Source organism: Bison bison, unplaced genomic scaffold, assembly GCF_000754665.1.
Source record: "Bison bison bison isolate TAMUID 2011002044 unplaced genomic scaffold, Bison_UMD1.0 scf7180017864205, whole genome shotgun sequence".
Lineage (NCBI taxonomy): Eukaryota > Metazoa > Chordata > Mammalia > Artiodactyla > Bovidae > Bison > Bison bison.
The window spans coordinates 6,533,312-6,548,425 of NW_011494777.1; the positions used below are offsets into that span (position 1 = coordinate 6,533,312).

The following is a 15,114-nucleotide window of genomic DNA, read 5'->3' on the forward strand; positions in this document are numbered from 1 at the left end:
ATATATATAAGTAGAATTGTTGGGTTATATAATACCATATAGTCAATGTTTTGATGACTATAATAAATAATTTGAACAGGTAAAGTAGTCTTTTGTGTAACAAGTAAGAAGTATTAAAAGAGTTACACTAACCAATCTCCCTGAAATGATTTCATAGAGTAATGGTTTATTTTGTGTGGATTTATGTGGTTTTAACTTTTACATCTTATGAGGAAATCTTGTGTAATGACAGGAAATTGTTGAAATTAGTGAGTGTACTTGCCATTTAAACAGGATAAAAAGTTGGTGACACTTCAAATTTTTAAAAAATGCTTGCTGTTAATATATCATATTTTTTAAAAACAATTTCAAAGAAACAAAACCCAAGAGAAATTCTGCGACTTTGGAAAAACTTCCTCATGACTAGCCAATCATTATGCAATGTACGTCAGAAAGAATGATGTCAAGAAGTTGGCCTCTGTCTTTTTTTACCAGCTTGAATGAGTATTATTCTTCCTCCAGGTGCAGGCTTTGTTTGCACATTGATTCCTTCTGCATGGTTTAGTTGATTGCCTTAGCCTCTATTTTTGTTCTTGTTCAGTCACCGAGTCATGTCCAAGTCTTGCAATCCCATGGACTGTAGCATGCCAGACTTCCCTGTCCTTCACTTTCTCCCAGAGTTTGCTCAAATTCATGTCCATTGAGTCAGCGATGCTATCTAACCGTCTCATCCTCTGCATCCCCCTTCTCCTTTTGCCCTCAGTATTTCCCAGCATCAGGGTCTTTTCCAGTGAGTCAGTTCTTCACATCACGTGGTCAAAGTATTGGAGCTTCAGCATCAGTCCTTCTTAGGGGCTTCTCAGGTAGCTTAGCTGGTAAAGAATCTTCCTGCAATGCCAGAGACCTGGGTTTGATCCCTGGGTTGAGAATATCCCCTGGAGGAGGGCATGGCAACCTACTTAAGTATTCTTGCCTGGAATCCCCGTGGAGGAGCCTGGAGGGCTACAGTCCGTGGGGTCACAGAGTTGGACACAACTAAGCAACTAAGCACAGCACAGCACATCAGTCCTTCCAATGAATATTAAGGGTTGATTTCCTTTAGGATTTACTGGTTTGGGTCTCCGTGTAGTCCAAGGGACTCTCAAGAGTCTTCTCCAGCACCACAATTCAAAAGCACCTATTCTTTGATGCTCGGGCTTTTTTATGGTCCAATTCTCACATCCATAGATGATTACTGGAAAAATCATAACTTTGAATATATAAACCTTGCCATATCCAAAATATGTCCTACATCTTCTCTCTTCATGCCTTTGCCCTCCTCCGTTCCCTCTGCCTGTGATAAGGTTCTTACATTGACCATTTTACCAAATTCTAGCCATCTGATCAGTTTCATCTGTTCACTCAGCAAGCATTTGCTTAGTGCCTATTATGTGTCAGTAGGAATACAAAGGTGAGTGTGTCATGGACTATTCCATCACGATCCCCTACTGGGGTCCAGCCCCGGTAGGACCCAGGGATTCCCTCGGGAGGACGGCTTCGGCGATTAAAAGAATAGATAAAGAGATAAGGAAAGAATTTCGCAGTTAAGAAAATAGAGGAGAGAAAAGAGGCTGATATTCCTTGGTTTACGCAGGATCCAAATCGGAGAATCTGCGTCCTGTAGAAAAATACAAATATACCCTCTCCCACAAGTTAGCAACACATCTGGCTGGGATATGAAATTTATACCTTAAACCAGCTGCATTTTGATGGTGAATTTTGTGAGAATTTTTGGCCTTATCAATCTTTTTATGTAAGTTTAAAGCAATTACTTTAGTCAATGCATCTGCCAAAGCATTTCCTTCATGTAAAGGGCCGGGCAAGCCAGAATGAGCTCTAATATGTCCCACAAAATATTTTTTATCTCTGTGTTTAATCTCTTTTTTGTAAATCAGATAACAAGAAGATAGTAATTTTATTTTCTGGAATATTAGCAGTCTCTATAAGAGGAAACAACCCTACAATATATCAGGAGTCAGTCAAAAGATTGAAGGTGTGGTCTTTTAAATGTTGAAAAGCCTAAATAACTGCTCGTAACCCAGTCCTGACATTTTATTCCTTTGAATTAAAAGATCTTTTAAAGGCCTTGGAGCTGTAATTTCCTGCACCCAAAAGGCTAGAACACTAGATCCAAATGCTCTGTGGCCCCTAGCTTGAGAAGTCAAGGTTTTTTTTTTTTTTTTTTTGATAATAAGGTAAAAGCAAAAGCTGTGTTACTCTTTGACCTTTATTAATTTGCACAGTTTTTGGTAGGCGGCGAGATCAAAAACTTTAATTTTTCAATATAATCAGAATCTACTACACCAGGCACCACCGAAATTCCTTGAAGAATAAGCGAGCTATGCCCCAGCCCCAGCACAAGTCCTACAATGCCCTCAGGTAGGGGGCCAGCCACTCCCATTGAAATTGGAGTAACCCGGCACGTCAGGGGTTAATACTATTGCTAAATCCATTTACCTGTTCCGGTTCCGCTTGATTTTCTCCTAGCCTGGGTGAGACCCCCCCTGAGGGGGTTTTTTCCGAGGAGCAGGCTCTGCATCCTGTGTAAGCGTCTGCTTTAAAAGCTCCTTTGTTCAAAAAACTTTTTATCTTCCTCAGGCTTAGGCCACGCTTTGAGAGGCTCTGGGGGCAAAGTAGGGGAATTCCTGGGCTCTGGGAGGCGCAAACGGAGGCGGCGGCGATCGCCTTAAATCAGAAAGTGGTGGTAAGTTTTTAAAGATTTGCGCACGGGGGGGGGGGGCTCTCCAGGGCGCCCGGCGGCAGCGTACTGTAAGTCCTCTCCTCTGTCCTCTATTTTTTTCTTCCTTCCTCTCTTTCAATCTTTTTCAAGTTTTCTTTCCCTCACTCTACCTTCTTTCCTTCCTCTTCTCTTTCACTTTCTATCATTTCCTTCTTGTTTCCCTCTTTCATTCTCCCTTCTTCCTTCTTACTGTCTCTCTCTCTCGCTGCCTTTCTCACTTTTCTCTCCCCCTTCCTTTCTCGCTACCCTTCTCTTTCTTTCGTTTCTTTCCCTTTACCCTCTTTCTCTTTCCCTAACTTTTCTTCCCTCTTCCCTATCTTTCTCTCTGTATCTCTTTTTCTAACTTCCTTTCTTCCTTTCTCTATCTTGCTGCGTTCCCTGATTTCTTTCTCCTCCGTTCCTCTCTCCTTTTCACTCTTTAGCTCTTTTTCTATCTTTAGATCTTTCTCTATCCTCGGGAGGTAGAGCACAGCCTCCCTTCTTTTTTTTTTTTTTTTTTTTGAGACTATTTTTATTTATTTTGTACCCTCTTTAACAGTTTCAAGATTACTTGTATAAAGAGTTGCCGTTCTTTAGTTTCAGTGTTACCCATGTCAGAAAATCTACTGTCTTTTCTACTTTTCTCTTCGAAAAGATTTCACTACTTCACACCCTTCTTTACCCTACCTATCTTATAAGGGTCCTGGGCACCCTTGAGTGGGGTCCTAGCTGTCTGAAAACTGCACAATTGGGGCTTACCTTACTGGGAGCCTGGTTCGGGCACCACTTACGGGGTCCAGCCCCGGTAGGACCCAGGGATTCCCTCGGGAGGATGGCGTCCGCGACAGTTTTTGTACACTTTGCCTGTGTAATTCACGTGATGTTCATCATGGATGCACTAATATGCCTGCCCACTCTTGGGTATTTTCTGCTTTTCTGCAGACTCTAATGTAGAGTTTATGACTTAAGTTCATTGCAATTCTTATTTTACAGGCTGTGGCTCACTTTTTCTCATGCAGTTTATTGATTTCAAATTCCACTTTTTGTTTGAAGTATTTCCTGATCTCTTCATATCCAGTGAATCAGTTTCTCCTTCATTCTCCTTCGAGGGTCTCTTGTTTCTCTACTGGATTCTTTATGTTGCTCTGTCTTGTGTTACAGCTGGGATGTGACCACTGTACACCCAGCTCCTTCCTGTGTTTCCTAGAGCACCACACACAACTCTTCCTTCTCCAATTAATACTGAATTGCAATTAAGTGGTTCTTTGACCAAATCAGGAAGTAAATATGGGTGTGGAAGCTGAGCTCTGTGTAACTGGTAACCAAGTCTGTATCTGGGAGGAAAGCAAAGTGGACTTTGGATCTTTTTTAAACACATCCCCAAACCCAACCCAGTGTGTTCACTCTCTAAGGAAAAACAAGCCACCTACCGCAAAGAACTGGGAATAGACAGAAGGAAGTGAGAGAGACTTCGCTGCTGGCAGAGCAAAGTGAGTACCCTTGGTATAATAGTTTCTATGGATAACTGAGGGGCAGTGATAAGGTTTGCTGCCAAATGAGATTTGAATGAACCTGGGTGTGGGGTGGAGCATGTGGCAGGGTTTATTGTACCAGCTTTGGGGGGTCTGATCCAAAAAAAGTAGAAAAAGAAAAGAAAATTTTAAACCAGACCAGAATTCACCAGTAACCTCTGTGTGTATGTGTGTATACTTTTTCAGATTCTTTGTCATTATAGGTTATTACAAGACATTGAGTACAGTTCCCTGTGCTATACAGTAGGCCCTTGTTATTTATTTTATTGTGCTTGTTTCTCAGCAGCATGAATCCAACAACTTCAGCAGGCCCCATGGCCAACTCTGTGTTTGTGGTGACACCCCCAAATGGGTATACAGTGTTACCTGGGGGCGTGTCTCAGGTGCCCATATATCCAAACCAGTCCCAAGTCCATGTAATTCACGGGAACCCACCATGTGTGAGTCAGCAACCCACCGAGAGAACCCTAAAAGAAGGCAAAGCCTTAGGGGTAAGTGAAACTTCACTCTGCAGGGAGGGGGGTCACATGCCTGAAGCTGGAGGAGGGGGGGAGTTTTGGAAATACAGACACTCCAAATCTAGTAAGTGGGGTTGGAGCCTGCCCGGCCTCGCCAAACTCAGATCTATGAGAAAGCTCAGCTGTGCAGCATCACTAGGGCCTCTGTGCAGGGCCTTGTATTTTTTGACTCAGGCATTTTAAGAAAGAGGAAGAAAAGCAATGGGGAAAAAAGGCAGTAAGTTGACACCTGTGTTGATCCATGTAGTCTTTGGAAGAAAGTGGGTTCAGCAGACCATGAGGTGAAATCTAAAAGAGCTTGAATGGAATATCTGCCCAAGAAGAAAAAAATCACATTAGAGAACTAACAAAATAAGAGATCCCAACAACTTTCCCCCTAAGAGGTTGTCCTAGGTAGTTCAAGGAGAGGCCCATTTCACTGCAGCATCTGGATTCTGATCCAGACTGTCTGGAGCTCAAATCCTAGCCCCACCCCCCTTTCACTGTCCATGGGAATGTCAATAAACACAATCTGTAGGCCAATTTGTATCTGCCACATTTACAAAATACCCAATCGTTCCATTTCTGAGACTTTGTCCTGCAACTATACCTGCACATGCAAGAAATGTGTGACAGGTATGAGCTTACCCATGGCAGCACAGCCGGTGATCACAAAAGAATGGAAACAACCAAAATATCCATCAACAAAATCCTGGTTAAAGCCATGTATCGTACCTCCAAAGAATGAAATGTAGTGAAGCTTTAAAAAGAACAAGTAAGCTCTTTGGGCAACAATGTGGATATAACCCCAAGATGTGACATTAATGGAAAAAACAACCAGAGACAGACATTGCATATAATTTGTTATTGTGCAAATTTAAGGAAATAATATCTTCATATCTGCTGCCATGTTTGTCATCTGTATACCATTAGTGTGTATAGTAGTTGTGTGAGAACATACCTGCATGAGTTTCCAAGGGCTGCCGTCACAAAGTGCCATAAACTGGGTGGCTTCAAACAACAGGATTTTATTCTCACGGTTCTGGAGGCCAAGCACAATCAAACTGTCCACAGGGCCATGCTTTCTCTGAAGGATAGGTCCTTCAGAGGAGGAGCCACTAGGGAAGGGTCTGTTCCAGGCCTCTCTCCTAGTAATAGTTCCTTGGCTTGTGGCAGCATAACTTCAATCCTGACACCCATGGTGTTTTCTTGTGTTCATGAATGTGTCTCTCCACTTGGCGTTCTCTTCCAAAGGACAGCAGTCAGGGACTTCCCTGGTGGTCCAGTGGTTAGTGCTCAGCACTTCCACTGCAAGGGGTATGGGTTTGATAGCCGAGCAACTAAGATCCTGCGCGTCATGTGGCATGGCCAAAAAATTTAAAAAGGACAGCAGTCATATAAGATTAAGGGTTTCCTAGGTGGCGCCATGGTAAAGAATCTGCCTGCCAATGCAGAAAATGCAGGAGATGCAACTTTGATCCATGGATCAGGAAGATCCCCTGGAGAAGTAAATGTAAACCCATTCCAGTATTCTTGCCTGGAGAAGCCCATGGACAGAGGAGCCTGGCGGGCTACAGGCTACGGGGTCGTAAAGAGTCAGACACGACTGAGCACGCACACACATATAGGATTAGGGGTTCAGCCTATTCCAGTACACCTTATATGACCTCGTTTTATCTGCAGTGACAGTATTTCCAAACAAAGCTATAATATGAGGTGCTGGGGATCAGAATGTCAGCACACAAATTTGATGAGGGAGAGGTAGTCACAATTCAATCCATAACAATATCCTAAAGACATAAGTGATGAGCACGAAGATTTATCTACAAAGATGTTCATCACAGTGTTATTTATAGTATGAAAAAAATAGAAACAGTCTTACCGGTACAAGCTCTCTGCTCCAATGACTCCAAGGAGCATCCACATGACAGAATCTGGGCCGCCCTTAAAAAAATATGTTTGAAGGATATTTAATTCTACAGGGACATGTTCATGATGAAATGTTAAATCTATAGAGACATTGTGAATTATCCATGTATATATCTGAAAAGAATAATGGAAGTTTATCCAACAAAATGTAAACCATTGTTTTCTCTGAGTGAGGGGGAATGGTGGGCAGTTTTTATTTCAATTTTATATTTTTCCATATTATGTTTTAGACCAGGGAAACAAAAGATTTATTAAAATAAAAAGGGGGCAGAATCCAGACTCAGAAACAAAGGCTTCCATTTGTGGCTCTCCTGACAGGCCACCCAGATCCTGATCGGCCTGATTCACCTCGGCCTCGGTTCCGTCATGGGGACTGTCCTTGTGGGGAACTATACTGCTGTTTCATTCTATGGAGGCTTTCCCTTCTGGGGAGGCATCTGGGTGAGTAATACGAGTCACCTCGCAACCAGGTTCTCAGAAAGTGCCAGCACACTCTGGGCCACCTTGTCAAGTTGTGCCCTGCAGGTTCCCAGCCAAAGGGGCAGGCTGGATGGAAACCCAGCTCAGGTCTTGTTCATCAAACGAACTACTTTGCTTGGGCTGCCCTGACGAGTACCACTGACTGGGTGACTTACACAACGGAAATGTGGTATCTCACAGTTCTAGAGGGCAGAGATCTGAGATCAAAGTGCCAGCAGGTTTGGTTTCTGCTGAGGCCTCTCACCTTGGCTAGTAAACAGCTATCTCTTCCCTTGAGTCTTTGCATGGTTGTGTGTGTGTGTGTGTATGTGCATACCCTAATGAAAATGTGTGTGTGTGTGTGTGTATATGCTAATGTAAGGTTGCTGCTACAAGCCGAGCTGTGAACAATGCTGGGATTTTTGGCCTCCGAAGAAGAGGAATTTGATATGGGGTGAGTGACAAGGCTTGATCGCTCAGAGCTTTTTGTGTAATCAAGTTTTATTAAAGTATAAAAGAGATAGAGAAAGCTTCTGACATAGGCATCAGAAGGGGACAGAAAGAGTGCCCCCTTGTTAGTTTTTAGCAAGGAATTATATACCTATTAGCAAGCTGCTAATTCGAGAAAGGGAACACCTCAAAACTGAGAGTTGCACCAGGCCCCTCACCCACATGTATGTTGAGATAGCATTGGCACAAGGTGAGTCATCCCCAGCCATGAAACAATTGACATGAATCGTGAAGAAAGGCAGACTTCTAAGCAAATACATAGTTCATTAGCATAGCTTAAGGAAGAGATTTCCATGAGAAAAATACATTGGTTAGCCCAAGGTTTGAGATACAGTTAAGTTCAGACAGAACCAGATATCACCATGACAACACACTATTAGAAGAGAAAAGAAAAAAACGTCTGCCACTTGTAATTTTATTTCCTCCTGCTCCTTGGGGACCTCTGGCCTCCCTACCAAGGCCATTAACACTCACTAATCTCCTCGTTTCATAAGAACATAAGTCATATCGGTTCAGGTCCGAGTCCACCCCTGATGATCCCCTTTAACCTTAGTCAGCTCTTTTTTAAGTCAAATTTTTTGGTTGTTGTTTGGTTGATTTTTCATGTATTTATTTGTTTATTTGGCTGTGCTGCGACTTAGCTGCAGTATGCAGGCTCAGTAGTTGTGTGCATGGGCTTAGTGGCAGATGGGATCTTAGTTCCCTGACCACGTATTGAACCCACATCCTTTGCATTGCAAGGCAGATTCCTAACCACTGGGGACCATGAAAATCCCCCTTAATCATCTATTTAAAGGCCCTGTCTCCAAAGAGAGTCACATTCAGAGGTACTGTAGGTTAGGGCTTCAAAAGATATGTTTTGAGGGGACATAATTCATCCATAACACCAAGGGTTACTAGACATTGCAAGACAGCATTCACCCAGAAAGGCCACTTTCCTAATCCACCCACCCCAGAGGGCAGGGAATATTTTTCTAGTTTATCAACCCAGAGGAGCTACCATTTTCTAATTCCCACAAAAGCACCATGTATAAAAAAATATATTGGGAACAGCCCTCAAGTGTTGTTCAGTGTAGACCCACAGCCTGAACTCCAGGAGAAAAGGATTCCCACACATGCTCAAGGGTCAATAAGCCATTAAAAAAATGGGGACTCAGCCACTGAAGGGCTTCTGAGTCCCCATTCTGGTAAAAGACTTGGGGGGTGTTTTCTGTCAAAGTCCATAGCTTTCATCAGATTCTCAGAATGATTTGTGACTCCCTAGAAGGTTATTTTGGAGAAGGAAATGGCAACCCACTCCAGTGTTCTTGCCTGGAGAATCCCAGGGACGGTGGAGCCTGGTGGGCTGCCGTCTTTGGGGTCGCACAGAGTCGGACACAACTAAAGTGACTTAGCAGCAGTAGCAGAAGGTTATTTAACTTATATGCAGAGTATATCAGTTTTGTAGACATGTGACACTTTTCTGAGTCGCTAAAAGGTACTCACCTAGGTGTGCAGACAGGCAAGGACTGAGGTTGGGTTAAAACATCTCAAAGCAGTACAGCTGGTAGCCTTTCCTTCTCCCGATCCCGAGCCCCCATGCCCAAATGAATCCTGAGATATGGGTAGGAAACCAACAAGATATTGCACGTAGAAAGGTAAAAGAAAAAGAAATACACAACATTGACTGTATAGGATCTACTATGTGCAAGATAGACTAAATGCCAGATGAGGGGCATAAATTTTCTAGTGACAATGATACTTAGGAAGACATGTCCTTTTCCCCCTTTTCAAATGAAGAAATAAATATTTGAGAAATGAGTAACTTACCCAAGATCACATGAGTTTCAAGCCAGAATTTACAACTAATCTGCTGGATCCCACTTCACTGCCCTGTGATGTGGTGCAAAACAGGCACTCATTCATCCATTCGTTCATTCTTTCCCCTCATGTTGAGCTAGGGTCTCAGCAGAGGAACATAGTGTGTATGAGAGAATATGTGTGTAAACAGAATAATGGAAACCTGAAGACAGGGACCCTAACCCCTGACCTCTTTCTAAACCACCTCTCTTCTGTGCCAGTTCATCATTTCAGGATCCCTCTCGGTGTTGGCAGAAAAGCACTCACGATCTTCTTGTCTGGTAAGTCACATCCTGGGACTGACTCTCCCAGCTGGGGACCTATAGGAAAGACACACCAGGGGGAAAAGAAGATTACTCCTTCCCTCATCCACGCACGTACTCATAACCAGACATGGGGCTCTGACACATTGTTGTTCAGTCACTCAGTTGTGTCCAACTCTTTGTGATCCCCATGGACTGCAGCATGCCAGGCTTCCCTATCCTTCACTATCTCCCGGAGTTTGCTCAGACTCATGTCCCTTGAGTTGATGATGCCATCCAACCATCTCATCCTCTCCTGCCCCTTCTCCTGCCCTCAGTCTTTCTCAGCATCAGGGTTGTTTTTTTTCCAATTAGTTGGCTCTTTGGCCAAAGTATTGGAGTTTAAGCTTCAGTATCAGTCCTTCCAATGAATATTCAGAGTTGATTTTCTTTAGGATTGATGGGTTTGATCTCCTTGCAGTCCAAGGGACTCTCAAGAGTCTTCTCCAGCACCACAGTTCAAAAGCATCAATTCTTCTGACACTTGCTCACACGTAATCATAGGGCCGCATGAACCTGACCAGAATTCCAAAAAGGAAAATGTCTAGAGGACTTAGGGGAGAGGAGGGCAACACAGCCACATTAGTTAGGGCATCAGAGAGTGGAGAGAAAGAATAGCTTCCCAAGGACGTTCTTACAGGAGGAGGCACAGAGCTCTCAGGAGCTCAGGGCTCCCCCACAGCTGAGCAGCACACAGAGCGGGACCCCGTTTCTTCAGGACAGCCAAGGAGGCTCAGGCCCCTGCCTCTCTAAGGAATCCAGCCAAAGGAGCTCTGTAAATCAGCATGGACAAGGCTTCATGGTCCCCTAGCAGTATGCCCAGAAAGTACCCTGGTTCCTCTTAAAAGCAGGTTATCTAGCCTAAGAGGCTTCAAGATAGCCAGGTCCCTATACGAGAGGAAATCTATTTGAAAATCTCCAAAGGAAAGCTCAAAATTTATGGGCATGTCTATTTGCACCTGGGCTTTCCTAAGTGGCTCAACAGTAAAGAATATGCCTATCAAAGCAGAAGACATGGGTTCGATTCTTGGGTCAGAAAGATCCCCTGGAGAAGGAAAGGGCAACTCACTCCAGTATTCTTGCCTGGGAATTCCCATGGACAGAGGAGCCTGGGGGACTACAGTCCATGGAGTCACAAAGAGTCAGACATGACTGAAGCGACTAGACAACAACAGCTTTCTGCATGTGGCCCAGAATCATGGGCCACCAGAGCCTGTCACATTCCAAGATACCAGAGATTGATCTTCCTGCCCATCTCCTATGGGATAAAAGGATGAGTGTTTCCCAAAGATTATTCTTGGGGACACTTGTCCAATGACATACTCTGTGAAGATGGGTAGGTAAACTTGGAGAGATTTCTATTTATTAGCACCGTCTCCCCCGCCCCCGCCCCCCGGAAGATCCATAATCCTTGTTAAAGGCTCTTATAGGTCCTGCAGCAAAGACCTGTTTAATTTTGTTTAACTTAACTTTGTTTCAAAGGTAATTTAGCCCCAAAACTTTCTGTTAAAAAAATTAAATAAAAAAACTTTTAAAATATTTATTTACTTTCGGTTTCCCTGGGTCTTTGTTACCTGACAAGGGCTTTTTCCCTAGTTGCAGCGGGAGGGCTTCTCACTGCAGTGGCTTGTCTTGTTGCAGAGCACCGGGCTCTAGGCTCACAGGCTTCAGTAGTGTGGTGCATGGGCTTAGTTGCTTTGCGACATGTGGGATCTTCCCAGACCAGGGATGGAACCCATATTTCTTGCATTGGCAGGTGGATTCTTTTACCACTGAGCCACCAGGGAAAACCCAGCCACACTCCTTTCTGCACAAAACACTGCCTTGTTTGCGGCAGAACTAAGATTCTGGGAAATCCTGTTAGGAAATATTTGTTGAGTCGCTGGTCATCTCAGTTACAGTGGTTTTCCTCTCCCACTCTGACCTTTTGTATCTTTTTCAGCTGAATAGCAGCGTGGGCTTTAACATCGTCAGTGCAATCTTCTCCATGGTTGGAATCACACTCTTCATCGTAGAGTTAATTATCAACAGTACCTACATCTACCCTTTGTATGATCCTCCCTCTCACACCTGGGGCAGGGTGAGTATCCCTCCTGACCATTGCCCCCCTCGGTTCCACCTTAGTTTGGTTTAGAAATTGTTGGAAAGGGCCTGACATGTATGTTTTTGAAATATGGTTTTCCCAGGATATATGCCTAATAGTGGGATTGCTGGGTCATGTGGTTGTTCTATTTTTAGTTTTTTAAGGACCTTCCATACCTATTTATATTCCTACCAACAGTGCAAAAGGATTCCCTTTTCTCCATACCCTCTCTAGCATTTATTTGTAGATTTTTTGATGATGGTCATTCTGAATGGTGGGAGGGGATACCTGATGGTAGTTTTGATTTGCATTTCTCTAATAATTAATGATGTTGAACATCTTTTCAAGTGCCTCTTGACCATCTGTGAGTCTTCTTTGGAGAAATATCTATTTAGGTCTTCTGCCCATTTTTTGATTGGGTTGTTCATTTTTTTTTCATTAAGCTGCATGAGCTGTTTGTATATTTTTGAGATTAATCCTTTGACCATTACTTCACTTGCAAATATTTTCTCCCATTCTGAAGGTTGTCTTTTTGGCTTATTTACAGTTTCCTTTGCTATGCAAACTTTTTAAGTTTAATTAGGTCCATTTGCTTATTTTTGTTTTTATTTTCATTCCTCTAGGAGGTGGGTCAAAAAAATCTTGCTGTAACTTACATCAAAGAGTGTTTTTCCTATGCTTTCCTCTAAAAGCTTTATAGTGTCCAGCCTTACAGTTAGGCCTTTAATCCATTTTGAGTTGATTTTTGTGTATGGTGTTAGGTAGTGTTCTAATTTCATTCTTTTATATACTGCTATCCGGTTTTCCAAGCACCACTTATTGAAGAGACTTTCTTGTCTCCATTGTATGTTCTTGCTTCTTTTGTAATAGAATAGGTGACCATAGGTATGTAGGTTTATCTCTGGGCTTTCTGTCCTATACCATTGATCTATATTTCTGTTTTTTGTGCCAGTACCATACTGTCTTGATTACTGTAGCTTTGCAGTATAGTCTGAAATCAAGAAGCCTGATTCCTCCAGCTCTGTTTAAAAAGACACATGTATCCCAATGTTCATTGTAGCACTGTTTACAATAGCCAGGACATGAAAACAACCTAAGTGTCCACTGACAGATGAATGAATAAAGAAGACATGGTGCATTTACACAATAGAATATTACTCAGCCGTGAAAAAGAATGAAATTGAGTCATTTGTAGAGATATGGATGGACCTAGAGTCTGTCTTAAAGAGTAAAGTAAATCAGAAAGAGAAAAATGCATATCATATATTAACACATATATGTGGAGTCTGGAAAAATGGTACATATCAATCTAGTTCCCAGGGCAGGCATACAGAAGCAGATGTAGAGAATGGATGTGTGGGCACTGGACAGGAAAGGGAGGGTGAAATGAACTAGGAGACCAGTTTGCTATAAATACACTGGACTTCCCGATAGCAATACACTACTGTGTATAAAATAGTTAGCTAGTGGAAACCTGTGGTATAGCAGAGAGCTCAGTTCAGTGCTCTGTGATGAGCTAGATGGGTGAGGTGTCGGGGGAGGGATGCCCAAGAAGGAGGATATGTGTATGTTTACAGCTGATTCACTTTGTTGTACAGCAGAAACTAACAGAGCATTGTAAGGCAATTATATTCCAATAACAAAAAGAAGAAAGGGCCCACCAACCAACCCGGTCCTCCAAGTGTGGTAAGAATTGAAACAGAGTTTAAAGTCTCTGATCATTCTTAGTTTCTACTTTTGTAAAAGAGTGTCTACCATATGACACTGTTAGGAAATTTTTTAATTTATAATTTCATTTATGTAATTATACATTTAATGCATATGTACCTGCCAACCTGCCTCTACTCACTTTTTTGCCTTCCTCCCCATCACTAGGGACAAGGAGTCAGTAAAGATTTTCTGTAAAGGGTGAGAGAGTAAATATCTAAGTCTTTGCAGGCCATCTGGTCTTTATTGCAACTACTCCACCCTATCTTGTAGTGGGAGCGCAGCCATAGAAAATACAGAAACAAATGAGCTTGACTATGTGCTGATAAAACTTTATTGACAAAAATAGGCAACAGGCAGGATGCAACCATAATTTGCCAACCTGTGCTTTACACCAGCGCCATCCAATAGAAATAGGACATGAGCCATGAATATGATTTTGAATTTTCTAGTCATCATCCTAAAAGGGGGGAATAAATGAAATTAATTTTAATAATATGTTTTATTTAATCCAATAGATTCAAATGTCATTTCAACATGTAATTCATGTAAAAAATTATCTTTATATTTCATATTTGAGATATGAAGTGTTTGAAATCCACGGTGTATTTTGCACTTGCAGCCTAGCCACATCTCAAGTGTTCAACAGCCACACAGGGCTCATGGCTGCTGGATACAAGAAACCAGCTATAGATGAGTCTCGTGTAAATTCAACCTCTCCATCTGTACAGCAGAGTTCATCTCCTCCCCCTCCTCACGGCCTTTCTTCTATATCAGCCATTCTCCCCTTTGACTGGAGCTTTCCCATCAGCATATGAAGATGCTTTTGTTCCCTCCATTGTAAAAAACCAACCAACCTTCTCTCAGGCCAGATACCACTCTATCTCTCCGGTCCTCTTTGCAGAAAAATCCTAAAAAGATTTGTCTGCCCTCACTGTCTCCAACTCTCTCTCCTCTTACATTTGCTCTTGAGCCGACTCTAATCAGACTTTCTGCTTCACTTCTCCAAAAACTTCCTATGCTCTAAGTCCCCAGTCAGGACTCCTCTGTGATGGATGTCTCACGGTGTCCAGGCTGCACCCTGCAGCTGGTCCTCCTCTACTCTCTCTCCTCCCTCTCCTTTGCTGGTTCTGCTCTTTTTCCCAGTCTCCTAGGCTGTCCTTGGTCCTCTTTTTCCCCCCTGCTTGCACTACCTTGGCAATTTCATCTGATGTTAACCACAAATACCTTCTACAGAGTAAAGAGCACCAACCCAAATCTCTCTCCCATAGTCCAGTCTCTTGTGATCAACTGTCCACACAACGTTTTGAAATGAATGTATCCAACTCTCTTCTCCAGATTTTACTTCCCAGACCTTCCCTTGGATTTCCTTATCCCGGTTGATGACAACTGTGTCTTTCCAGTCACTCAGGATAAACCTTGGAGTAATCATTGACCCTCTCTTTCTCTCACGCCTCCCTGCCAGTTCCTCAGGGAATCCTGTTGGCTCTACCTTTAAAATGCATCCAGCATCCAACCA

At 42.9% G+C, this 15,114-nt stretch overlaps 1 protein-coding gene and 1 long non-coding RNA gene across 5 annotated transcripts in view; one reads left to right on the forward strand and one right to left on the reverse strand.

The window, feature by feature from the left end:
• Positions 1–2,555, reverse strand: part of LOC104992006 — a 9,004-nt gene extending 6,449 nt beyond the window's left edge. Inside the window, exon 1 of the long non-coding RNA XR_825650.1 lies at positions 2,476–2,555. This is a non-coding gene — a long non-coding RNA (uncharacterized LOC104992006). The remainder of the gene's footprint in view (positions 1–2,475) is intronic.
• MS4A8 (membrane-spanning 4-domains, subfamily A, member 8) overlaps positions 2,497–15,114 on the forward strand; it is a 17,714-nt gene continuing 5,096 nt past the window's right edge. Inside the window, exons 1-6 of one of the 4 annotated variants that reach the window (XM_010844715.1) lie at positions 2,497–2,722; positions 4,150–4,227; positions 4,556–4,760; positions 7,014–7,136; positions 9,725–9,784; positions 11,748–11,885. In XM_010844715.1, the coding sequence (XP_010843017.1) occupies positions 4,557–4,760; positions 7,014–7,136; positions 9,725–9,784; positions 11,748–11,885 (525 nt within the window). In that variant the 5' untranslated portion in view covers positions 2,497–2,722; positions 4,150–4,227; position 4,556. The other 3 variants (XM_010844713.1, XM_010844714.1, XM_010844716.1) reach the window with 3 other exon arrangements.